A 23,757-nucleotide genomic window follows, 5' to 3' on the forward strand; every position below is an offset into this window, starting at 1 on the left:
GGGTCCACACTTCACGCCCACTTTGAACCAGGAGGATCCAATACTTAAACAGAAGCTTCCACATACTGGGAGGAGAAGCACAGCTAACACGCTGATGTGAAGAGCCGACTCGTCGGAAAAGACCCTGACGCTGGGAAAGATGAGGGCAAGAGAAGGGGACGACAGAGGAAAAGACCCTGACGCTGGGAAAGATGAGGGTGTGAAGAGCCGACTCGTCGGAAAAGACCCTGACGCTGGGAGAGATGAGGGCAAGAGAAGGGGACGACAGAGGATGGGATGGTTGGACGGCATCACTGACTCCACGGACATGAGTTTGAGCAAGCTCCAGGAAATAGTGAAAGACAGGGGAGCCTGGCATGCTGCAGTCCATGGGGTCGCAGAGAGTCAGACGCAACTGAGCGACAACCATGCGTGTGAGGAAGGGGGTGGAGGGGGAGGGTCCTGTGCAGGACTTGGGGTGCATTGAAGCCAGGAGCTTTCTGTTTCAGAAATCCTGTTTATAATCTCAAGAGTTGGCACCATCTGTTTTCTTAACATTCGGGGTATATTTTAGGAATAATACCTTGGGGTGAAGAAGCATTTATCTCATGTTCCTTATAGCCAGAGAGATTAAAAACTTTGTAATAAAATGTGCTGCTGCTGCTACTGCTAAGTCGCTTCAGTCGTGTCCGACTCTGTGCGACCCCATAGACGGCAGCCCACCAGGCTTCCCCATCCCTGGGATTCTCCAGGCAAGAACACTGGAGTGGGTTGCCATTTCCTTCTCCAGTGCATGAAAGTGAAAAGTGAAAGTGAAGTCACTCAGTCGTGTCCGACTCTAGTGACCCCATGGACTGTAGCCCAGCAGGCTCCTCCATCCATGGGATTTTCTAGGCAAAAGTACTGGAGTGGGTGCCATTGCCTTCTCTGAATAAAATGTGCAGGAGAGTTTATTTCCATCAGACTCGGAAGCTGTGGTCATGTGTGTTTAAGTGTCTGAGCGCTGGTGGACAAACTGCCATCTCTGTGTGATCACGGAGCCCTGCGGGGGTGCCTCCACGGATGCTGACCTCTGCCTGTCTCTTGCAGGTCTACCACACTCTGTTCTGGCCTCTCGAGTGGACAGTGGCTGGCAGAGACAACAACACTTGTTATGCGAAGATAATCTGCAATAAACTGGACAACGTACGTCATGCGGTCGGAAGCGGGCATGCTTTGATTTTAAAATGTCGCTTTTAGTCTCGTATCTGGGTTTTCATAATCTCCTTAAAGATCGCTCTCGGGGCTAGGCAGAAATCCTTCAGACTGCCGCCCAGGTGCTGGGCTTGCGGGGGCTGGACATGTGTCTCCCTTTCTCCCTGGGATCGTGTCTCTCGGGCGCTCTGACTGGCGGTGTGGAGCCTCAGGCTCTGCCGTGATATGGGCCGTCAACGACACAGCGTAGGCGCGTCCGTCTGCATCTGGAGACACAGGCAGCCTTGAAGACGTTGCGGGTTTGGTTCCAGGCCTGGCAATAAGTCGAATGTCACGGTCGTGCGAGCCCGGTGTTGTTTGGTTTCCCTGTGTGTGTGAGGTCACATTACACCAGACTACAGTCTTTATCAGTCACATTCTGTCTAAAAAATTCAACGTACAACCTTAATTTAAAAATGCTTTATGCTTAAACGTTCTAACCATCAGCTGCGCCCTCAGCAGATTGTAACCCCTTGCTGGTGGAGGCTCTGGCCTCAGTGCTGGGGCTGCCGACTGATCAGGGTGGAGGTGGCTGAAGGCTGGGGTGGCCGCAGCTGTTTCTGAAAGCAAGATGACCGGGACGCTGGCCGCTCGGAAGGACCGGTCTTTCATGAGTGGTTTCTCTGGAGCAGGCAGTGGTGTTTGACAGAGTCTCCCCCACAGTGGCACTGCCGACCTGCCGTCCTTTATCTGCCAAGTGTGAGTCGTGTCCCGAGTCCTGGTTGTCATCACGGCTGTGGTCACGCCCTCTTGCAGGAGTGGCTCCACTTCAGGAACTGCTGTCTGTGCTCGTCCGTCAGGAGCAGCTCCTCCTGCGTTCGGTTCATCCTCAGGTGGCGGCAGCGCAGCCCCGTCTTCAGGACCCACTTCTGACCCCCGCTCTCCTGCTGTTTCCGCCGCGTCTCCCTTCCTTCCTCCAGGAAGTCCTGGGCCCCTCGCTGTCATCCTCAGGGACTAGAGTCAGGTTCTTCCAAACACCTCTCGGGTTTCTGTTCTGAGCTCGTCCCATGAGCTGTGATGCTCTTACGGCATCTGGGATGGGACTCCTCTCCAGAGGCCTTCGGTCCACTCTGTCCGGATCCGCCAGAGGACTCACTGTCTGTGGTAGCTGCAGCCTAGCAGAGTGGATTTGTCCAATAATAAGACTTGGAAGTCCAGATTGCTTCTTAACTGCTGGACAACAGAGGGCGGTTGTGTTAGCAGATGTGAAAGCGACACCCATCACGTCGTACATCCCATCAGAGCCCTGGGGTGGTCAGGGGCATGCCATTGGGAAAGGGCACTCATACTTGGAAAGGAGTCTTTTCTTCTGAGCAGTCGCTTTCAAAAGTAGGCTTATTTTAAGTAGGCTTAAAATATTCCGTAAACCATGTTATAAGCAGATGCCGTCCAGGCTTTGTTGAGCGTAAACCAGAGTCAATTCAGCGTAATTGTTACAGGCCCTGGGGTTCGGGGAACGGTAGGTCAGCGCCGGGTTCCAATGTGTCAGCGCCCAGCACGAGAGCAGCCTGTCCTCTGAGGCTGTGAAGCCAGACTCTGACTTCTCCTCTCTCACTGTGAAAGGACTGCGTGCACCCTCGGCTGCTTCAGTCATGTCCGACTTTTGTGACCCCATAGACTGCAGCCCGCCAGGCTCCTCTGTCCATGGGACTCTCCAGGCCAGACTACTGGAGGGGGTTGCCATGCCCGCCTCCAGGGCCTCTTCCCCACCCAGGAACGGAACCCAGGTCTCTCACGTCTCCAGCATTGGCAGGCAGGTTCTTTACTAGTAGTGCCGCCTGGGAAGCCCACGAACGCCCCAGATGCGTCTTTCCATCCACATTGAAAACCACTCGGTGTCGGAGCTTCTGGGGAGGTCAGGTCTTCTGGGTGAAGGGCTGCAGCCTCTGCGGCGGCACTTGCTGCCGCCCCAGCCCCGTGCTGCCGTCTCTGTGAAACGGTTCCTTCCTGAGTCTCTGCGAGCCCACTCCACCAGTTCCCACCGCCCTGCAGCCTCCCCTCTCTGCTCCTTCTCGGAACCAGAGGGGATCACAGCCCTGCTCTGGAGGCTTTGATTGGAGGGCATGGCGGCTGGTGTGGTCTTCTACCTGGACGCCAGAGCTGCCTCCACCCACGCCAGCAGGCAGGCTGCTGCTCTCCCCCTGCTCCTCCGCTCGCTGGAGCAGCGCTCTCTGTTTCCTTGGAGAGCTGTCCCTCCGCGTTCTCAGCCTGGCTGACTGTCCGGCTCAGGAGGCCCAGCTCTCGGCCTGTCCTGGCTCTCTACCTGCCCTCCCCATTTCCAGCTTCTGATGTCAAGGAGAGGCGTGCGACTCTTCCTTCCATTTGAACGTTCAGAGACCATCATTGGGAGATTATTGGCCTAATTTCAGTGTGTTCCTGTCCCAGGGCAGAGGGAGGCCAAGGAGAGGGAGACAGGCTGGGGGCTGGAGCTAGTTGGTGGAGCCTTGAGCAAAGGTCCCCGTATCACATGGACCTGGTTCACGGTACCCAGAACAGTTACAGGAGTAACATCGCAATCCCTGATCACGGGTACAATAATAAGGAAGAAGTTTGAAATAGTGTGAGAGTTACCAGAATGTGGCACAGAACCACCAGGTGACCAACTGCTGCTGGAAAGACGTTGCCAGGAGACATGCTCAACGCAGGGTTGACACAGACCTTCAGTCTGCAAGGAACACAGTTGTGTGTGACACAGCGCGGTCTGCCTGTGGATGGGCCGCATCACAGGCAGTCAGGAGATGCCTCCATGCAGTGAAAGCCTGATTAGAATTACTCAAATTCTAATGGAGGCGCTCACAGCAGCAGGTGCAGGGCCCCCTGTGGAGCACGAGGGAAGGCTAAGAGCCCCTCGCCCCTCCGTGGGGACAGCAGGGCCCCTCGAGGCTGGTGAAGAGTGTGCCAGGCTGTGCCAGGACGGGGCTCCTCCCTTCTTAGAGTCTGAGATTCTTTCTGGGGAGGTCGGACACGAAGTTGCCGATGATGTGACCTCATGCAACCCTCCGAGGGTCCCTCCCGTGGGGCCCAGCAATTCCAGGCATCTCCCTTGGCCCCCAGGGACTCCAGTCACTGTGGGGTGTTCTTCCGCAGGCCCGCTGTGGGGGCCGGGAGTGCGGGGGCACAGGCCTTCCCCTGGTGCACTGTTGGCCCTGAAGCTCTAGATGTGGGGAGAGAGATGAGAGCTGTGGACGGGGAGGCTGAGTGCTGGAGACCTGGGGTGCCCGGGATGAATCGACTCCCCACAGTGTGTGGGTGTGGGGGTAAGGGGAGAGGGCCCCCCACTCCTCGGTGTCTGTGCCCCGGGCCGGGAGTGGGGCCCCTGCTCGGAGGGCACACGCCCCAGCGTAGCCGTTAGCCCCGACTCGTCGGACTGTCATTCAGCACTCTCTCGGGGTAACTGGAAGCGTCCACCATGCTGGGAACCCCTCTGGGCAGCGGGTGCACGCTCGTCCTGATGGGTCGGGGCTCACGGTACCTCAGGGCATGCACCCAGGGCTCTCCCCACAGAGTCTCAAGGGTGCGGGTTCCTGGTGGTGCTCTGGGCTCAGGGCGGCATTAGAGCCGCTTTTCTGGGGGAGACGCTGTAAGTTTCAACCGTGAACTTGGGGTGACGAGGCTCCTACTGGGGGCGTTAACCTACTGGCTTCCTTTCGGAAGGATCGGGTGATAGGATTTCACGTCCTTGGACCGAACGCCGGGGAGATCACTCAGGGGTTTGCTGCCGCCATGAAGTGCGGGCTCACAAAGCAGCTGCTGGATGACACCATCGGGATCCACCCCACGTGCGGAGAGGTGCGCCCGCTGGGGCTCCGGGGACGGGGAGGGGCCCGCTGTCCTCAGCCGTGTGCTCTCGAGGGCGGCATCAGCGTCGCATTAGGGACGCGTCCTCCTAAAACTGGCGTCCGCACGGCTGCGTGTGAATCGCTGTCTCTCCTCCCCGGGCAGGTGTTCACCACCTTGGAGATCACCAAGGCATCGGGACTGGACATCACGCAGAAGGGCTGCTGAGGCTAGGCCCCGCCGCCCCGTCCTGTCCCACCCCGCGGCGGGGAGACAGCGCGTGCGGCGCAGGGAGCCCACGCTGCCTGGGGACAGGAGGCGGGACGGCGCGGGGCCGCCGCCCGGCTGGGCTGACGGGAGGGCAGACTCGCTGCCTCCTTGACGTCTTCGCTCAGAGCCGCCAGGTGAGCCAAGACCGACCTCTGCCCGCCAGCTCCTCCGCAAGGCCTCTCTGGACGGACTCGTCCAGGTCAGGACTCCGCTTGCTGCGGTTTGAGCCCCTCCCTGTTGCTTCAAGGAAACAGACTCTGTTATGAAACTGACTCCAGGGGGCGTGTTCAGCCTGTTGATCTTCAGAGTAATATTAAAAGGTTCTCAGTACTGTATTGTGTGAAATCTAATTTAAAGTTATTTAAAAGGGTTCTGCTCACAGTCTGTTCACTCACAGGCTGGTTTAGCAGAGGACCAGGTGATGCCAGGGCCTGCCCTTGGGCTGTGCACGCCTGTCGGCATCTCAAAGGGCTGGAGGCGGGCAGCCTTCCCTGGGGAGGAGCCTGTTTCCTCCCAAGCAGACCCCCCAGCCCCACGCCCAGGGTTCCAGACGGCAGTGCGGTCCTGGGCTGCCCTCCTCCCACTGGCCCACTGGTCCGTTGGTCAGAACTTCGTTTTTAAAGAAACTTTAGGCCAGTAAGCAAGTCGGGGTCACCGTCTGTGGACGGGGTGTTTGCTGCCCTCCTGGAGGCGGCAGAGGGGGCTGCAGAGGGGCGGGGTGCCCAGCTTACCAGTCCCAGAGTCCAGCTACTGCGGAGAAACGAGCAGGCGAGGTGGGAGAGCGGTTGCCGTGGAGGCAGCCTGGTGGCCCGCAGGAGACGCTGTTGGTTCCTGCGTGTGGGCTGGCGGCAGCTGAACAGGGTGTAACACAGGCGGAGCGTTTTCTCTTACTTGTTGGAGCGTTGTTCACGACGGCTGTCTCAGCGCCTTGGCCAGGCAGTGCTGCTGTCTGCGTTGTCTCGGCCTTGGCATCTAGTCACCGTTTCTTCTCCTTCAGGTAGGTCTTCTCCTAGGATTACACCCTGTAACCAGCTGAGATCTGTGTCTAGAATGCAAGAGTGGCTCAACACGAAGAATCCAATCGGCACAGTATACCTCATCGGCAGAATGAAGGGAAAAGAGTCACATGATGAGATCAGTTGATTCTGAAAGAGCATTTGACTAAATTCAACACATTGTCCTGGTTAAAAAGTACTCAGCGAACCAGGAATAGAAGAAAACCACCTCTGTGTAACAAAAGCTGCACGTGAAAGCCCCACAGTGATCAGCTCACAAGGCAAGGCTGCCGCCTTTTGCACTTCTGCTCACCAGAGTCCTTATTAAAAGTTTATGCAGAGCAATTAGGCAAGAAAAAGAAGTAGGATCATCTCCACTCACAGATGATGGGTTGTAGATGTAGAAAATACTGAAGACGCCTCATGTCCAGACACAGAAGCTGCTGGACCTGGTGAATGAGCTCAGCAGGTTGCAGGATGCGAAGTCAACTCCAGGAAGTCCGGTGAAAGCCTGTACACCAACCGTGATCCGTATCGAAAAGAAGAAAACGATTCCACTTAGAGTAGCCCCCAGAAGAAGAAAATTCATAGGAACTAAATTAACCAAGGAGATGGAACAGTTGTACAGTGAAAACTACAAACTGTTGAGAAAAGGAAGACAAATAAGTGGAAGGACAGCCTGTGTTTGTGGATCAGGAAACTTAATGCTGTTAGAATGTCAGTTGTGCCTGAAGCAATCACACATTCAGGTTCTGTCAAAAACTCAGCAGTGACTTTTGCAGAAATGAAAGAACCCGTCCTGAAGTTCCTGTAGAACCTGAAGGGGATTCTGAACATTCAGAACAACCTTGAAAAAGCACAGAGATCACACACTTTCTGTTTCAGAGTTTACTGCAGATCCTCAGCTTGAGAACAGCATGGTCCCAGCTCAGAGTGGGGCGTGTGGAGAACAGGGAAGTCAGGCCTCACGTGTCAGGTCGGGGGGACCGTGGAAGCAGCACTGAGACCCTTTCATAGCAAAGTGTCCTCTTTCTCCCGCTGGCGCTGGGAAACCACGCCAAAGGGCAGCGTCAGATCTCTGCTAACATCGTATACAGACGTCCGCTGAAAGTGGGCCAGGGACCTAAACGCAAAAGCCACAGAGCTCACAAGCAAGCCCAGGGCCAAGCTCCACGACACTGAGTTTGGCAGTGACTCTTCATGCGGCCAAAGGCACAGGAGACGAGGCAAATGGACAGACTGGACCTCAGGGGTTAAAACTTTGTGGGGTCAAGGGCACCAGGACACTGTGCAGAGCAAAAGTAAGTGCGGTCAAGGGCACCAGGACACTGTACAGAGCAGAAGTTAAAGCCCAGAAGGAGAGGGGAGATGTCCAGGCCACACGTCTGAGAGGAGATACGCTCCAGAATGCAGTATCTGGAATATACTGAGAAACTTCCAAACCCAGTGACATAGAAACAAACACGCAGGTTGAAAATGGGCAAAGGACCTCAGCAGACATTTATCCACAGAAGATGCACAAACGGCCGGCGCGTCACGGAGGAACGGAGATGAGAGCTCACTGAGCTGCCACCCTCGACCGTCAGGCTGGCTGCTCAGCTGCTAAGTCACGTCTGACTCTTTGTGACCCCCTGGACTGCAGCACACCAGGCTCCTGGCCTTCACTGTCTCCCAAAGTTTCCTGACATTCATGTCCATCGAGTCGGTGATGCCATCCAGCCATCTCATCCTCTGTTGCCCCCTTCTCCTCCCACCTCCAATCTTTCCCAGCATCAGGGTGTTTTCCAGTGAGTCAGTTCTTCGCATCAGGTGGCCAAAGTTTTGGAGCTTCAGCTTCAGCATCAGTCCTTCCAGTGAATATTTGGGGTTTATTTCCTTTAGGATGGACTGGTTTGGAATTGAACATACACTTTAAAATGGTGAAGACGGCTACTTCCTCGTGCATTTTATCAGGATTTTAACTGCATTTAATTGTGTGTCAGTTATGCCTTAATGAAGTTGATCTAAAAAAATGAACCAACAGCTTTAAAAAAAAGCCCAAGACCAGATGGTGTAATTCTGTGAAACGTAAAAGAAGTATTAACAGCAATTTCTCTCAAAATCTTTCAAAAAGCTGAAGAAGAGAGACCACTTCCCAAGTCATTCTATGCATCACTGTCACAGGCTACCACAGCCGGATGGAGACGCAGCCAGCACACCCTGGCCAGCACCCGACGGCCCGGTGCCACGTCCTCGGCAGGGCGGAAGTCCCTGCTAGGCCCAGCAGGTCTCTAAAGGACTGTACGCGAAGTGAGTTTTGTTCCGAGGCTGCGAGGGTGTTTCCCAATAAGGAGCTCACCCGATGAGACACCACATTAATAGAATGACAGGCGGAGACCACGTGACCATCTCAGTTGGTACAGAAAAGCATCTGCAAAATCCAACACGATAAAGCCCCGTGTGAAAACCCCACAGATCACGCCGTCCTCAGTATTGAGACGAGACCGAAAGGTTTTTTCCTCTAAGATCAGGAACAAGATAAAGATGCCTGCTTTGCCTGCTATTCATGCAACTCGCCCTGGCGTTCTAGAGAGAGTAATCAGACAAGAAAAAGAAGCAAAAGGCGTCCGCACTGGAAAGGAAGAGGCAGACCTGGGTCTGTTCACAGACGACACAAGTCCGGCTTTGGCGGCCCCCTCACTGCGTCTTCTCTGTCTGTGGGCCTGTCTGGTCGTGGGTATTGTGGAATAAATGTTCAGTTGATCGTGAGCCGTCAGAGCCTCCTAACCCAAGGCCCTCTCTGCTGTGCACGCTCTGCTCCGGACGCATGTCTTCAGTTCCTGTTGATGTCCCAGCGGCGCGCGCACCCCCATCCAAGGCCAGGCATCACTCACCTGGACCGCAGACCCAGATGTTTACCTGCCCACGTCGGGGTCGGGGCCCCGCAGAAAGGCAGAGAGGCTGACCGAGACGGGACTTGTGCCCTCGTGCAAGGCCGCGCCCACCCCCCGTGGTGGCCTGCGAGCCCCTCGTGGCCTCCGTGCGCACAGCGAGTGGCTTTCGCCCGAGTGTCCCTCTGGCCCGCCCCATTATCCACCGCCTCCCTCCAGGGACCACGTCTCTCCTTGCATGAGCTCCGCTGGCCGCTGGGTCCACCCCAGGGCTCCCGGCCCGCTCGCCTCCTTCTCCGCACAGACGCCTGGTGTTCCCACGCACGCCTTGTAGCGGCTGTCTGCACTGAGCACCCGGAGCAGCTGCGGCGCCCCAGCCCGCCCTGGCCTCACCCGGCCCGCGCTGTCCCGGCGGAGGCCTCCTCTCAGCACTGGTGTTAGACTGTCAGGCTGCTGCAGAGGGGCCGGGGCAGAAGCAACCAGAAGCACGGAGCCCCACCTGCCCACAGGCCTGCCGTCACCTGGGCCGAGCCCCGGGCCCCTGGGCACCGTGACCTCACCAGTGTGCCAGAGCCCCTGGGAGTCCCTCTCACCTGGCCACGGGGCGCACACGGGGCTCTCCAGGAGGGTTGTGAGTGCCGGGCCCTGGCAGGGCGGGCAGGGGGCTCACCCGGCACCCCTCATAGCCACAATCCCGGGCAGGTGGCCCTCGGCCCTCCCTGGTGGACACTCTCCTGCCTGCGCTCCTCAGGACAGGCCCAGCCCACCGGGACCTCCAGGTGCTCAGGGTCCTACACAGCTGTGGGCCGCCTGGGGGCTCCTGGGGCTCCACTGGCTGCAGGCCTCCTTCCCCGTCTTGCTCACTCTGCCCCTCGGTTCGTTTCCATCTTCGAGAACAATGGGCTTGGCCCTGTGCGCACCTCTGGACCCCAGCAGGCTGCTGCCCTCAGCCCACCACTGCAGGGCTGACTCTTCACTGCTGACCCAGCGACGGGATGCCTCCCAGCCCCACCTGGAGGGGCTGCCCCCCCTCAGGGCAGGAAGTGCTGAGGGAAGGGGGTCCCCACCTCAGGGCAGGGACGGCTGAGGGGCGGAGGGACCAGGAAGAGGGGTCCCCACGGGGCTCCCCTCGGGCCTCATCCTGCATCGCACCCCCAGCAAAGCCCTGGACAGGAGCGCCACGTCAGGGCCGCTCCGAGACCCTCCGGATCAAGGCCAAGGACGTGAGGGCGGAGGCAGGCCCTGCCGTCTGCACCGTCCGCTCCCCTCCTGCCCTGGTCCTCACGCTGAGCTGGGGCCCCGGCCTGGTAGGCTCCCCGCTGCTCGTCCACCGGCAGCCCGGTCGATTCCTAGCCCAGTGGGGTCTCCATGGGGCAGCAGACCCCGGAGCTGCACCCTTACGCCTGCGCTCCTCAGCCCGGCCGCTCCTGGGCTGCAGCCAGGGCTCAGGTCAAGGTCAGCCAGGAAAGGAGCTTCTCTTTACTATTTCTCCGCATCGCTTGGCACCTGGCCCCTTAGTTCCCAACCAGGGATGGAGCCTGTGGCCCTGCATTGGGAGAGTGGAGCCTTAGCCACCAGACCATCGGGGAGGCTCCGAGGAAGGAGCTTTATTCCCACCAGGTGGGCTGTTTGCAGGCCCCGTGTGGGCTCTGCTCCCACGTGTGTGGCTGTGGGTGCTCCCATGCAGGGTCCTCAGAGACGGGGTGCCCACCAGCCTGGCTCCACGCAGCCCCTCCCACGGCCCCTCCCCATCCAGGAGTCACTGATTGTGACCTCGGGGGCTCTGATGCTGGGTGAGGCTGCGGGCCTGGCCCCGCATCCTGGGCCCAGAGCCTGGCGGCGCATGGCAGCCAGGACCGTGGCCAGCATTCGCCTCCCCCAGGTTCATCACACAGGGCAGCCAGTGAGTACCTGGGCCTGGGCTCTGCTCACCTCCACCTTTCTGGCTGCAGGGGGGCCGGCCCTCACATCAGCATCCTCCCGGGCCGGGTCACTGCCGGCCGCTCTGACCCACACCAGCAGCATCTCCGCTGGGCTGGGGGTGGCAGCCTGGACCCCCAGGGGCCCCCCTGCCTGCGAGAGCAGGCTTCCCACACTACACAGGCCCAGGCCCACGACCAAGAGGGTCCGCAGGCGACCCGGGTAGGGTGTCGGGGCCCCTGCCCGCCCCCTCCAGGCCCTGGGTTCCTGGGCAGGGCCATGTCCTCTGTGGTCACTGCTGGGGTACCCTCTGTCGCCCAGCTGCTCCAGGACTGTGGGAGCCATGTGGCCTGGACACCACCTCTTCCCCCACGCACTGCAGGGTGGGGGACAGAGATGCAGGCAGGGCAGTTCCCCCCAGAGCCTCGGTCTCCTCACCTGAAGAGGGCGATAGCGGCCTGTCTGCCATCAGGTGGGGAAGTAAACCAGGGCCCACAGCGTGGCCCAGACACCCCGCAGGCTCACCCCGTCCTGGACCTGGGCCCCCTGCCCACTCCTTGCATCCCAGCCTGGCACCCCGGGAGGGGCTGAGAGCCTTGCTCTCATACCAGCCCAGGTCCCTCGCCCAAGGCCTGCCCTGGTGCAGAGGGCTGCCCCATCCCCAGGGGCCCAAGGCTCCTGGGGACCCAGCCCCTGCCCGGAAAGACGTGCTTGTTTCTCCGAGGCTTCTCTCCGGTCTCAGGAGATCCGACAGCAAAGTGTGGTCACAGGAACACAGCTGCTGCAACTCAAGCTCAGAGAAGCAGGGGGCAGTGCCCCCCCCAGAGGGTGGACGGGCGATGATGCAGGCCAGAGGGCCCCCGGGAGCTGTGTGCAGCTCAGAGAAGCAGGGGGCAGTGCCCCCCCCAGAGGGTGGACGGGCGATGATGCAGGCCAGAGGGCCCCCGGGAGCTGTGTGCCCACGTGTGCGTGCGTGCTCAGACTGGTGCTGGGGGCCTTCGTGGCCTTCACCCTCAGGGCCTGTGGCTCAGCGGCTTCTACGGCGGGGATGGGGGGACAGGCCCCCACTGCTGCGAGATACCGTGTTTGGGAGCCGCTCCCTTGGCTCAGCGGGGCTTAGGGTGAGAAGGCAGGAAAGAGGCCTGCCGTGCTCATCCCCGGGCCCCCTAGGCCCTCCAGGGGCAGTGCAGTGGAGAGCAGCCTCGCAGCTGTCCCGGCCGCCCCATCCCTGAGATGCCAGCAGGGCCGCTTCAAGGGCGCCAGCTCCCGGGGATCCTGTCACCTGGTGCGGTCGGTCCCGCTGGTGTCTGCACAGCCCCCCGCCTGGAACCAGGGCCCCCCACGCCAGGAGGGGCCTGGTAGGCGGCTGGCTTCAGCCCGCGAAGGTCACGGGATGGTGATGTGGCTGCATGAGCACAGCCACTGGGGCGAGGGGCTCATGAGCCCCTGTAGTCAGCCTTGTGCCCAGTCCTGCTCCGCCCCAGCTTGGGTCATCCTTACTCTTGTCTTATCCTTTGAAAGAGAACTACCCGTGACTGTGGGGCAAGGAAAATGGCCCAGCCACTCGAAAGCTGTGGGGCAGATCTCTTTAAAACTAAAACAACGGGCCTCCGTTGGCCCAGCGACTGCACTCCCAGCGCGTGCAACAGAGAAACAGGGATGCATCTTTGTGTGGAAATCTGTGCGTGAACATCCACAGCAGCTTTATTCATGATGACCCAGCCTGGGGGCTCCCGGGGCCCAGGGGGAGATGGTCAGTCCAGCCCAGCCTCGGGCAGGAGCCCCTGCAGACCCAGCCTGGAGATGGCACGGGGCAGCCCATCTCCTGAGGGTGCCAGCCGCGCCTTTCTGGCTGTGCGACCTTGTGCGGCCACGGCCCCACATGGCCTGGAGAGCCGAGGTGGCCCCGGCTGGGCCGCGTGGGGTGGATGCGGCTGCGGAGGGGGCAGCATCTGGGACCTGCAGGGCCAGTCAGCCGAGGGCCCCTCTGACTGTGGGGGCCACTCAGAGCCCACGCTTGGTGTAGAGCTGTGTGCACACACGTGTACACACACACATACACACAGATTGTAGGGGCGACTCGGAGATGGGCGTGGTGTAGAGCTGCACACACACACGTGTACACACACACGTGCACACACACACTGACACACCAGAGCAGGCCTTGTGGAGCAGTGTGCTGAGCACTGGGGGGCTCACAGCCTTCCTCGGCGCCCCATCTCCGTGCGCTGTCGGGGAAGCCTTGCTGTTCGAGTCCTGACTGGCTCCTCCGGCCTCTCTTCCAGCTCCGGCTGAAGGGTGCACCTCACTGTAGCCCCCTTCTGTGATGGACCCGAAGGCCCCCAAGAAGTCCCGCCAGGGAAAGAAGAGTAAGGCCAGGACGCAGGAGAAGTTTGCCAGGAAATTTCCATACAGGTAGTAGACCCTGAGCCCAAGCCAGGAGGGTCCCCCTTCTGCAGGCCCCCACCCCAGGAGCACCCTCTGGGAAACACGGCAGGAGCGGGTGGGGGTCTCTGTCCCCTGAGCTGCTCCGTGCTCCCCGATGGCGGGCTCCACACCACCCCTTCGCCCCTGAGCTGGGCCCCCCAGAGCCTCAGCTGGCTGTTTCCTGTCGCCTGTTCAGCACACCTGCTCCTGTGGGGGGTGTGATGGGGTCTGGCTGTGGGGGCGGGGCAGGAGCCCGCAGAGCCCGCAGGCTGGGCGGCCTGGGGCCTCTGCCTGGCGGCCTGTTTCTCTGGGTTGAGGGGTCTGGGAGGGCTGAGGGCAGCCCCGAGCCCAACCTTGGGGGCCACGGCCTCCTCACGGTTGCCCGCGGCAGGGGCACCTGCCCTCAGCTCTCAGCCCCGGTCCGTCACCGCCCACAGGTTCTCCTGGCTGACGGAGACCAGCTCGGAGCCCCTGCGGCCCTGGGTGCTCACGAAGATGAGCAGCTTGCTGCGGGAGCAGCTGCCGCTGCAGAAGACGCTGCTGCCCACGAGGTCCATCCCCGTCCGAGGGTGAGTCTCAGCCCCAGGCCCCCACGCGAACACAGCACGTCTGGGCCGAGTACGTCGAGCCCCGGGGAGACTCGCACTCACTCCCACACACCCTGCACACGGAGGACACCCCCAGATCCCACACACAAACGCAAAGATGCACAGACACTTGCCCTGACCCAGACTGTCTCTTTGAAGGGCCCCACCCGGCCCACCACCCGCACCGACGTGAGTGGGCATGGGGCCTCGGGGCCGAGGCTGTGTCTTCTCCACTGTGCTCCCGGGCCTCTGAACCTCTTCTCCCCTGGGCTGACGGGCTGGGCTGCAGCTTCTCCCGTGGAAGGGTTCGTCACGTCGGGCCCTCTGAGAGCCTTCAGGCCGTGTGGCCAGGTCCTTGTGTGGGGGGCAGGGGGCGGGGGCTGAGGCCTGCCCCCAGGACCGCCCTGCCTCGCACCCTGAGCCCTGGCAGTGGGCAGATCACCCAAAGCTAAAGGCCGAGTTTATCTGAGGATAACGGAGCCCCTGAGATGGGGGAGCTGGAGGGGGAGGGTGGTCTCAGGGGGAGGTGGCCACCGTGCTAGTGGCACCCGCTGTGGCTTGCCCCCAGGCTGGCAGGCCCGTGTCTGGGCCAGGCCGGCTCCCTGGGGTCAGCGTGGGGCTCTGTGTGATTCTCCAGGCTGGGGGCCCCGGATTTCCCACCTCCGTCCTGCCTCCAGCCGCCGCCATCGCCACCAAGAAACCTCTGGGAGCTGGCGCTGCTGACCCGCCGCTTCCCCAGGCTTGCAGCACCCCCGCCCACCCCCCGAAGCCCCGCTCTGCACCACCAGTCTCTGGGCCACTCAGCCCCCAGGCGCTCGTGACAGTGGCCACCAGGCAGAGGTGACCTATGGGGAGGCAAGGAGCCCTGGAGAGGTCGCCCGCGGATACACGCTGCAGGTTCATAGCCCTGGACGGTTGTCTGCACGCCGGCCCCACGTTCTCATCCATAAAATGCGGTGACGGTCAGCTCTGCAGTGTGAGCATCATTTCCTCGCATTTACCCCCAAATACACTCAGGCGTCTGGGATAGCCGGATGGCGATACTCTGGAGTCCTGCTTCGGGGGAGCGCGTGTGAAGGGGAACCACCTAGTATCGTTAGTGGGCGCCTTTTTGCCACGGCTGCGCCTGGAGGAGGAGCAGGAAGAGGCAGTCTTTCCACCCCCATCGGGACAGTCTAGGAAGGGTGCTCAGGCAGTTCTTAAAGCACAGCAGAGTCTAAATGCTGGTGCCACGTGTGTGTATTAGGAAGTGGTGTGTGTGTGTGTGCGCGTGTGTACGTAGGGGTGCACGCCTGTGGGGTGCACGCCTGTGTGCTGCACACCTGTGTGCTGCACGTGTACACGCCTGTCAAAACTTGGGTAGAAAAGCACGCACACCAGGGCGGCAGCGGCCCCAGGCACAGGGCTTGGCTGAGCTGGTGTGGCTTTAGCGCTTGGCCCAGGCAGAGTAAAAGGACGGGTTTTCCCCAGTATCACTGCCCCCCTGCAGCCAGAACGTGGCAACCCCCCAGGGTGTCTGCGCTCCTTCTCCCGGTCCGCACACAACCTCTGACACCTGCGCCCTGCTGGGAAGGTGATCCAGGCTCAAGACCAGACCACCTCAGACCCCAGAACAAATGGCGGAGGGAGACACAAACCCATATTTCACAAAGTAACAAAACGCATTTATTTCAAACAGGCGAGCTCCCCGGCTCACCACGGTCCTGTCTAGTCTGCTCCTATATTGCCTACTCAGCTCTGTTAACGGTGGACACCCAGCATCTGGCTGGACTGAGGCCAAGAAGGAGCCAGAACAGGCCCCCCCCCCGCCCCCGCCCCCGGGCGCACCGTGTGGTGGGGTCCTCAGGGTGCCCAGGTGGCAGGTCACCGCCCACGGAGGCAGAGACAAGGCCGGTCCGGCCCTGGGTCTGGTCGGGGTGGGGTGCGGGGGTAGGCGTCTCTCCGTGGCCGGGCTGCAGTGACCAGGGCAGGTGAGATGGGCGGGCCCCTGGGGGTGGAGGCCAGCGCAGAGCCAGCATTCTAGTCTTGCGCCACGTTTAGGCTCAGGACAGAGCCTCGCAGCCTAAAAGCCTATTGTTCCGTCCTCCAGGGTCCTGGGGACGCGCCCGCCAGCCAGCGTGCTTCGACGAGGCCGGCGTCAGGCACCCAGGGGTCCAGCCCCCGGAGGCGAGGCGGGCTGCGCCAGGACGCCGTCCGCCCAGGCGGGGCGAGCACGGGCCGTCTCGGCGCGCACCCTGGGCCGCGGGCTAGCGCAGCCGCAGGTAGGAGGGGACGGAGTAGTTGAAGAGCAGGAAGTCCATCTTGTAGAGGCCGAAGAGGCGCCGCTGGTAGAAGGGGCTGATGTCGCGGAAGAGGCGCTCGGCCCGGTCGCGGGCGGCGGCCCGGGCCCCCGGCGGTGGCTCCGGGAAGCGCAGGCCGGGCGCGCCCGCGAGGCCCAGCACGAAGGCCGCGTCCTCAGCCAGCGTCTCGAACTTGCCCACCACGTCGTAGCGCAGGCGGCACGGGTGGCAGAGCGCGTGGGCGCGCTCCCAGTGCTCGTTGAGGGGTCCTTCGCGGCGCGTGCGCGGGTCCAGGAGGTAGGCCAGGAACTCGGCGAAGCGCACGTCGTGGCCGCGGGCCAGCGCGTCTGGGCTTGGGTGCGGCCGCAGGCGCCGCACGATGTCGGTGCCGAAGCGGCGCTGGAAGGCGGCGCCCCAGGGCCGCTGCAGCTTGTTGCGGTAGGCCGAGGCCAGGCGCTCGAAGGGCTCGCGCACGAAGAGGAAGGCCAGGTAGGTGCGCAGACGCCGGTTGACCTCGGCCGGGCTGAAGTCGGCCAGCGAGGGCAGGCGGCCGGGCGCGTGCGCGTCGGGCGCGGGGATGGCGCGCGGGTCGCCGGAGCCGCGGCCGTTCAGCGCCAGCAGCACGCGCTTCCAGTTGGTGCAGGCCACCTTGGGCACGTAGCAGTAGAGCAGGCCGCGCGCGTCGTCCACCAGCACGTGCCGCAGGTCCTCGGGCCGCAGCAGGCGCTGCCGCCGGGTGTGGCGGCTGCAGGCGCGGTGCAGCAGCTCTCGCCGCTGCCGATGCACCTCGGCCAGGGCGGAGCGCGGGCCCTGCGGGGACAGGGCCGCAGAGGGAGCCCGGGTGAGGGGCCGTGAGCCTACCCGGCTGAGGGGCGGGGAGGATGCGACTGATCGCGAGCAGGTCCTCACTGCCGCCCCCCAGTCACCGCCCCCCAGTCACCGCCCCCCTGCCCAGGGAGGGGTCTCCACCTACACCAGGCCCTTCCCATCAGCACCACAAGGGCAGAGGTTCAGGTGAGGCGCCTGCCTTCGCTCCCTGGCTTGGAGCAGGGCCCGTACCTGGCAGGTGCTCAGTAGAGCTGAGGGCACCTTCAGAGGCGTGTGTGAGCTGGGCCTGTGCACTCAGTCGGCACACACTGGGAACAGCATGTGGACCCTCAGGCTCGGGGGTGGAGGGTGGCACGCCTGGCCCGTCTCCCTGTCCCAGCAGCACTGAGCCTGGGGCTTCCCTTTGTGTCCCTCCTGCTGTGGGTGGCACACAGCCCGCTGCTCATTATGTCCCCCACGCGGAACGCTGCAGCACAGAGCCGGGCATAGTCCACACCTGGAGGGCTGGGTGGGCAGATGGGCGGCTGGACGCCCCCAGGTCTCTCCGCCTGCCCCTAGCGTTTGCCCCATCACAACCTGGCCTTCGCTCCCTGGCCAGAGCTCGAGGCGGCCACAGCCCCCAGGCAGCAGGTCCACACGGGCTCTGGCCATTGTGGCTGGAGGAAGCAGGGGGAGGGGGGTCTGCCTACCTGGTCCAGGTCGTAGAGCGTCTGCAAGGGGCTTCTCCTCTTCCCGCCAAGCCAGCTTGTGCCCACAGCGTTGCTCTCGAACGCTGGGGGCGAGGGAGAGGTGTTCGCCGCGGCACCAGACTGCCCGTGGCCCTAGGGGCTCGGCCAACTCGCCTGGGCACACTGCATCCACCCCTGGGTCTTGGTACCCCCATGTCCCGCCTGCCTCGGGGGTCACTGATAGACCGAGTCCCTGTCACCAGGGCAGGGAACTTGCCCTCCAGAGCTTCAGGGGTTTGGGCGGGAGCAAACAATGGGAAAAGGGGAAACCACTGCCCTCTAGGAAGGCCCTGACCACCCAGCCCCACCTGCCTCCATCTCACACCCCACCTCTGCCAGCCACGTCCATGCAGCCTGAGGGTGAGGGCCCAGTGGGGAGGCTGGGCCAGCCTCTCCCGGCCCTGGGGGCAGGCAGCAGCAGGGGTCGGCAGCAGCTGGGGTCGCACCGCCAAGCTGCCGGCTCTCTGGTGGCAGTGCAGGTGAGCAGGTCAGGTGGCCGCTGGGGACGCCTGCAGGGGCTTCTCCGTCTCCTGCTGGGGTTGCCCCACCTCCCGGTACTCTCAGGTTTCACTGGCAGTGTCCAAGTGTACTGACGCTCTTCCCCAAACAGCCACAGTCTCATATTCGTCTTAGATATGATTACAGTTACCAATAAAATCTAACAAGTTGTAATACCTTTAAGTATATCACCCAAATTGTCAAGTCTTTGGTTAGACTGAACAAGAAAAAAAGAATGAAGACTCAAATTACAAAAAAATGGAAATGAAAGAGGTGATGTTAGTACTGGGCCTTATAGAAATAGGGCTTCCCCGGTGGCTCAGATGGTAAAGAATCTACAGTTGAGGAGATCCAGGTTTGATCGTTGGATCGGGAAGATCCCCTGGACAATGAATGGCAACCCACTCCAGTATTCTTGCCTGGAGAATCTCACGGACAGAGGAGCTTGGAGGGCTACATCCATGGGGTCACAAAGACTCGGACATGACTGAGCGACTAACAGTTTGACTTTCATAAAAATAATATAGCTAAGAACATTTTATGTGACCGAGGTGTGCAAATTTAAATGTATTTAATGGCTGTCAAGAATGTATTGAATTTGTAAGAATATGGAATATTCACAAGAATATCTTTAATAATTCAGGATCACGTTAGAAAATAATAAATTCATAAGAAAAGGAAGTTTTCAATGATCCTTGGCTTTCAACAAACTGAGGAGTCTTAAAATGCTGCCAGGATTCAAGCATTTTCCTTAAGACCAATCTTTGGCAAACAAGCAAACTTGAACAGTTGGTGAACTGCTGTGTTGGCCAACTGACCACAGGCAGCGGTTCCCAAGCTTGAGCGTGCCCGGGGCCTGGCCCACGTCCAGAGGTTCTGGCCCCCGGGTGGGGCCCGTGGTCTGCATGCTGACAGTCCAGGCTGCTGAGGCCTGGGAGCCCCCTGAGCACCGCTGAGCACTGCCTGGGGGACTTGGTTAAAGGAACAAGTCAGTGACTGGCAGACTGGCCTTGCTGGGCCTGCAGACCCCTCCATGTGCACCCGGCTCCCTGCCGCACCTCTGGCAGCCCAAGGGCCCCTGCCCACTCCAGTGTCCCCAGAATAAGGGCCGGGCTCAGCTGTGACCAAGGCTTTTGGAGGGGTGAGGCCCACAGGGCCTGCCTGTGTCCTCAGGATCATCAGTGACCCGCAAGACGAGCCGCCCTCCTCTGGCTGCCCGCTGGCAGGGAGGCCCCAGGACCTGGTGGCCCCACGCTAGCCAGGCACCTCCCACAGCCCTGGGAGGAGGGCTCTGCCTCACCTCTTTCCAGTGGGGGTGGAGGCCCTGAGGGGGGACGGGGAAAGGCTTGTGTCCCCCGGGGGGGGCAGGCAGAGCAACAAACCAGGACGCCTCTACCCCAGGCCCACGACTCAGAGGAACCCAGCCTATTGGAAACACCAGCCCTTGGGTGGAGCCTCTTCTTTCCCAGCCAGACCGAAGCCTGAGGGAAAGCAGGTCCCACACCAGCCCCTGAGAGCCAGTGGGTGGAAGGGGAGAGGCCCCAGAATAGCCAGGGGCAGTGATGACGGGGCTGGGCCGCCGCTGCCCAGCTCCACCCCGCCAGCGCAGGAGCAGAACCCTGGTCCAGCGGGCGGGCAGGCCGGTGTGGAGGAGGATGAAAGGTCCCTGGGTCCAGCCCCCCCAATCCCCCCCACAGCTGGAGGCGGGGGCTCTGAGGGTAGGGCGGTCCCCAAAGGGCCCCATGGAGCTTCCTGCAGCCTCCTCCCCCCTTGCCCCAGTCCCCCGCCTGTGTCCTCAGCCAGCCCAGGGCAGCCACTTGGGCAAAACCACAAGCGGGTTCTGCTTTGACAAAGGAAACAAAAATAGCAGGAGGTTAGTGAGAGGGAGAGAGAGAAGGAGGGAGCGGGGAGGAACTGAGTGGTGTCAGAGACAGAGCTTCCCGGCGGCAGGGGCGGAGGCTGGGAGAAGGGGAAAGACACACGGGGAAAGCGGTCTGGAGTAGCTCAGAGCAAACCAGCTGGGTGTGAAGGGGCAGCAGGCCGAAGGAGGGCGCTGCCCTCAATCTGGGGGTGCCCAGTGGGCCAGCCCGGGCCTGCTGCACGTGGGCTGGCATGTCCCGGGCAGCACAGGAGTGGCCGGGAGACCCGGGAGCAGGCAGGAGCGCACAGCACCCCTGCTCTGCTCACTGACACCATGCCCCCAGGGGTCGGAACTACCGTTATCCCATTTGACAGATGGGAAAACTGAAGCTCAAAGAGGCAAAGAAACATGCTGAGGCCTCCCAGCAAGTAAGGGGCCAGGAGCAGGCTTGACGCCAGGCCCCGGTGAGAGTGCGTCCTTAGCTGCCGAGGCCTCCTGGAGCCACTGTGCCCGCACACCACCCTGCCTGCCTGCCCTCACAGCACCACGGGCAGGGGGGCAGCGTGCCCCATGGGAAGCCAAAAACAAGCCCACCCTAAGGACAGGCCCGGCGCAGCCGCACTGGGCTCCTTGGGACTGGCCCTGCAGGACGCTGTGCTGGGCGACCCCCAGCCCAGGGAGCAGAGGTTACCACATAGTTTTCTGGTTAATAAGTTCTAGCCAGGCCAGTGTCGCAAGAGCAGACTGGCCGAGCAGCACGGCCTGGCCGGGTCAGCTCCCCTTGCTGACCTGCAGGCCCTCCAGGGGTCAAGCCCTTCAGAAGGAAAAATCGATCCTGCCTTTTTCCCTTGGAAGAGTTGTGACCTCTCCACCCTGAGCTCCACGGCCCCCGGCACGGAGCCCTGATTGGGTGGATCGCTCTGCCTGGGACGGTCACAGGCTTCACTCCCGCCTCGGACACCAGGTGCTGGCAGAGCCCAGGCTACAGCCTCCTGCTGGCCGCCAGCGAGTCCCGTTCCCTCCAGGGCCTGCCCTGGCTCCCCGCCCCTCGCTGTCCTGCCGCTCTGTGAACACCGGCGCCCTCTGCCCGGGCTGCTTCTCCAGAAACCTCACCTCTGTGGGGCCCACACTTCTCGTTAGGATCTCAACTCAAACATCCCTCCAGAAAGGGGGCGTCTCCAGTGGCCAGACTGCTGTTAGTTTCTTCATGGCACTCGTTACTGCTGAGACCATTCAATTCGTGCGGCGGGTGTCTGAATGCCCCAGGGGAAGTCGGCTCAGTGAGGAGGGGACCGTCTTGTTTTCCTGTAACCCCTGGACCTCGCCTGGCATCTGGGTTGCTGTTCAGTCGCTCAGTCATGTCCAACCCTTTGCGACCCCATGGACTGTAGCACGCCAGGCTTCCCTGTCCTTCACCATCTCCCAGAGTTTGCTCAAACTCATGTCCATTGAGTCAGTGATGCCATCCAACCATCTCAGCCTCTGTTGTCCCCTTCTCCTCCCACCTTCAATCTTTCCCAGCATCAGGGTCTTTTCTAGTGACTTGATAGTATTAAAGACTGATAGCCCCTTCCAGGCCATGTGGAGAGCACCCCAATTCCTAGCCTGCCACTCAAGGCCACTCATGAGTGGACCTCAACCTACCTTCCTTCCTGGCCTCCACCGCTCCTCATATGCACACACACACGTGCACACATGCAATCATGCACACACACTGTCACACACACACCCACAGCCGGGAAAGGCAAAGTCAGGACAGGCCTCTGCCTGGGCACCTCCAGACCTCCGGGGCCTGTGCAGCCAGCAGGTCAGCGGCCCACGGCCCCTAGGCCTCTGGAGTGAGTCAAGTTGCAGCACATGCTGGAGCAGACACTCCGCACGGCTGGCACCACGGGCTGCCTGTTTCCCACACCGGACCCTGAGGAGGGTGCTCCAGACCGAGTCCTTCCTGGTGCAAAGTGTGGTGCGCGGAGGGACCCACCTGGACCGGAGCGTCAGGCCGCCACCCACCCGCGGCTGTGGACACTGGGGAGGGGGGAGCTTCCAGGCGCGAAGTGGGGCGAAGCAAAGGAGGCAAAGACCCGGGTGGCCTAATGCCCTCCTCGGCCCACCGCTCACCTGGTCCCTGGACAGACGCTGGGAGGCCCGGACCGTCCCCCTCCCGGCCTTGGGAGACCGCATCGCAAGCCCTTGCGGGGACCCGGGACGCGGGCGCAGCTTTGAGTCTTTCTGAGCGCCCCCTCCCCGCGCCTCCCCCGTGCCCTAGCCCGGGAAGAGACCGCAGGTGCCCCCACCTGGTCGGGTACCCCACCCCCCGCAGGCACTCACCCGGGCGCAGGGCGCGGAGCGCGGCGCCCAAGAGCAGGAGCACGGAACCCAGACACGCGGCCGCCAGCGCGCGCCGCCGCCAGCAGGGGCTCGCCATGCTCGCCCGGAGCGCGCCGCGCTCGGCCGGGCCCAGTGGGGCCCGCGCTGGAGTGGGACCCGGGGCACGACCTCCGTCCCGCCCCTGGACCCGCCCACGGGCTCGTGCTCAGACCGAACCCGAAACCCAGGGCCGTCCGGAATCCGCGCCCCAGGGCCGCACTTGGATCCGGACCCGGGACCCTCCCGCCGGCGTGTACAGCACTCCACCCCGAGGCGCGGCGGTGCAAGGGCTTTGCTGTCTGGAGGCGAGCCGGGGCGGAGGTGGGGGGTGGACTCGTCCAGTCTGCCCGGCCCCTACCCCGTCCAGCGGGGCAGTGAGCAGCCGCCCAGGGCGCGAAGGGTGGAGACTGACGGAGAAGCCCTGTCGCCGTCGCGGTTTCGCCCGCTTCCGCCCGCTCGCCCGGGCGCCGTCCTCCGCCGACGCCGAGCACCCTCATCACAGCGGGTCGGGGCACCCGGTGCCCCCTTTGCTCTTTTGCTGCGTGAAGCCGCCTGTACGAGATCCCCGCTGACTCCCCCAGCCCCAGAATCAGGCCAAGGGTGCCTCTCCCTCACCGGAGCCCACCCTTTAGCCTTGCTCTCCATGGGGGTCTCCAGGTCCTGCCTTGCAGGTGGCAGCCAGATGGGAGGAGGGGGGGATGTGCTGAGACGGGGGTCTCCTTCCGCCTCTGGACATCAGGACTCCTGTTCTTTGCCTCCTCCCCACAACTGTTGCAGACCCCAAGGGAGCACTCAGAACTCACTGAGGACTCCTGAGTGCAGGCTGGTGAGAGTGAATCCCACCTTGAAAATGCACTCGCGCAGCGCCCCAGGGGGCTGGGAGACACTCCAGACCCCAGGGTCCAGCTGCCCACTGCGTGTGCAGATCTGGGTGTGTGTGCGTGAACCAACCCTGAGCAGCGTGAGTGTGTGGGAAAGGGGTGCATCTCAACTGCTTCCAGCCCTGCCGGCTTCTGCTTAGCTGCTGTGTGTGGTCAGGAGAGCTGCCTGACCCCTCTGCGCCCAGTTCCCCCACGAAGTGGGCTTGCAGTAGGACACACTTCACCGTGTGGTGGGAACCGAATGAGACCCAGGAGAC

At 62.0% G+C, this 23,757-nt stretch overlaps 3 protein-coding genes across 5 annotated transcripts in view; 2 read left to right on the forward strand and 1 right to left on the reverse strand.

The window, feature by feature from the left end:
• Nucleotides 1–5,594, forward strand: part of TXNRD3 (thioredoxin reductase 3) — a 49,088-nt gene extending 43,494 nt beyond the window's left edge. The window contains exons 19-21 of the mRNA XM_061395660.1: nt 1,069–1,164; nt 4,867–5,001; nt 5,155–5,594. Of these exons, the coding sequence (XP_061251644.1) occupies nt 1,069–1,164; nt 4,867–5,001; nt 5,155–5,217 (294 nt within the window). The 3' untranslated portion in view covers nt 5,218–5,594. The remainder of the gene's footprint in view (nt 1–1,068; nt 1,165–4,866; nt 5,002–5,154) is intronic.
• On the forward strand, nt 5,307–15,024 carry C22H3orf22 (chromosome 22 C3orf22 homolog). Of its 3 annotated transcripts, none has more exons than XM_061397321.1 (4): nt 5,307–5,393; nt 13,330–13,459; nt 13,909–14,040; nt 14,696–15,024. In XM_061397321.1, exons 2-4 carry the CDS (start codon nt 13,371–13,373, stop codon nt 14,877–14,879), a joined length of 405 nt encoding a protein of 134 aa, XP_061253305.1. In that variant the 5' UTR covers nt 5,307–5,393; nt 13,330–13,370; the 3' UTR covers nt 14,880–15,024. The 3 variants fall into 3 exon arrangements, with proteins under 3 accessions (XP_061253305.1, XP_061253306.1, XP_061253304.1); XM_061397322.1 differs by lacking the exon at nt 5,307–5,393 and adding an exon at nt 10,765–11,027 and having other exon boundaries at nt 14,736–14,870; XM_061397320.1 differs by lacking the exon at nt 5,307–5,393 and adding an exon at nt 10,879–11,027.
• A 670-nt stretch (nt 15,025–15,694) lies between these two features.
• CHST13 (carbohydrate sulfotransferase 13) lies at nt 15,695–22,729 on the reverse strand. Its single transcript, XM_061397319.1, has 3 exons — nt 22,581–22,729; nt 17,855–17,937; nt 15,695–17,147 (listed from the first exon to the last, which is right to left on the reverse strand). Exons 1-3 carry the CDS (start codon nt 22,675–22,677, stop codon nt 16,305–16,307), a joined length of 1,023 nt encoding a protein of 340 aa, XP_061253303.1. The 5' UTR covers nt 22,678–22,729; the 3' UTR covers nt 15,695–16,304.
• Nucleotides 22,730–23,757: the final 1,028 nt, after the last annotated feature.

This window comes from Bos javanicus, chromosome 22 (assembly GCF_032452875.1).
Source record: "Bos javanicus breed banteng chromosome 22, ARS-OSU_banteng_1.0, whole genome shotgun sequence".
Classification (NCBI taxonomy): domain Eukaryota; kingdom Metazoa; phylum Chordata; class Mammalia; order Artiodactyla; family Bovidae; genus Bos; species Bos javanicus.

Coding starts and splice junctions, on each gene's coding strand:
- C22H3orf22 (XM_061397321.1), top strand. CDS start 13,371: ATGGACCCGAAGGCCCCCAAGAAGTCCCGCCAGGGAAAGAAGAGTAAG. Junction 13,460..13,908: donor GCCAGGAAATTTCCATACAG/GTAGTAGACCCT, acceptor CACCGCCCACAG/GTTCTCCTGGCTGACGGAGA. Junction 14,041..14,695: donor AGGTCCATCCCCGTCCGAGG/GTGAGTCTCAGC, acceptor GTGATTCTCCAG/GCTGGGGGCCCCGGATTTCC.
- CHST13 (XM_061397319.1), bottom strand. CDS start 22,677: ATGGCGAGCCCCTGCTGGCGGCGGCGCGCGCTGGCGGCCGCGTGTCTG. Junction 17,938..22,580: donor GCTCCGCGCCCTGCGCCCGG/GTGAGTGCCTGC, acceptor CCTCGCCCCCAG/CGTTCGAGAGCAACGCTGTG. Junction 17,148..17,854: donor CGCTCTACGACCTGGACCAG/GTAGGCAGACCC, acceptor CTGTCCCCGCAG/GGCCCGCGCTCCGCCCTGGC.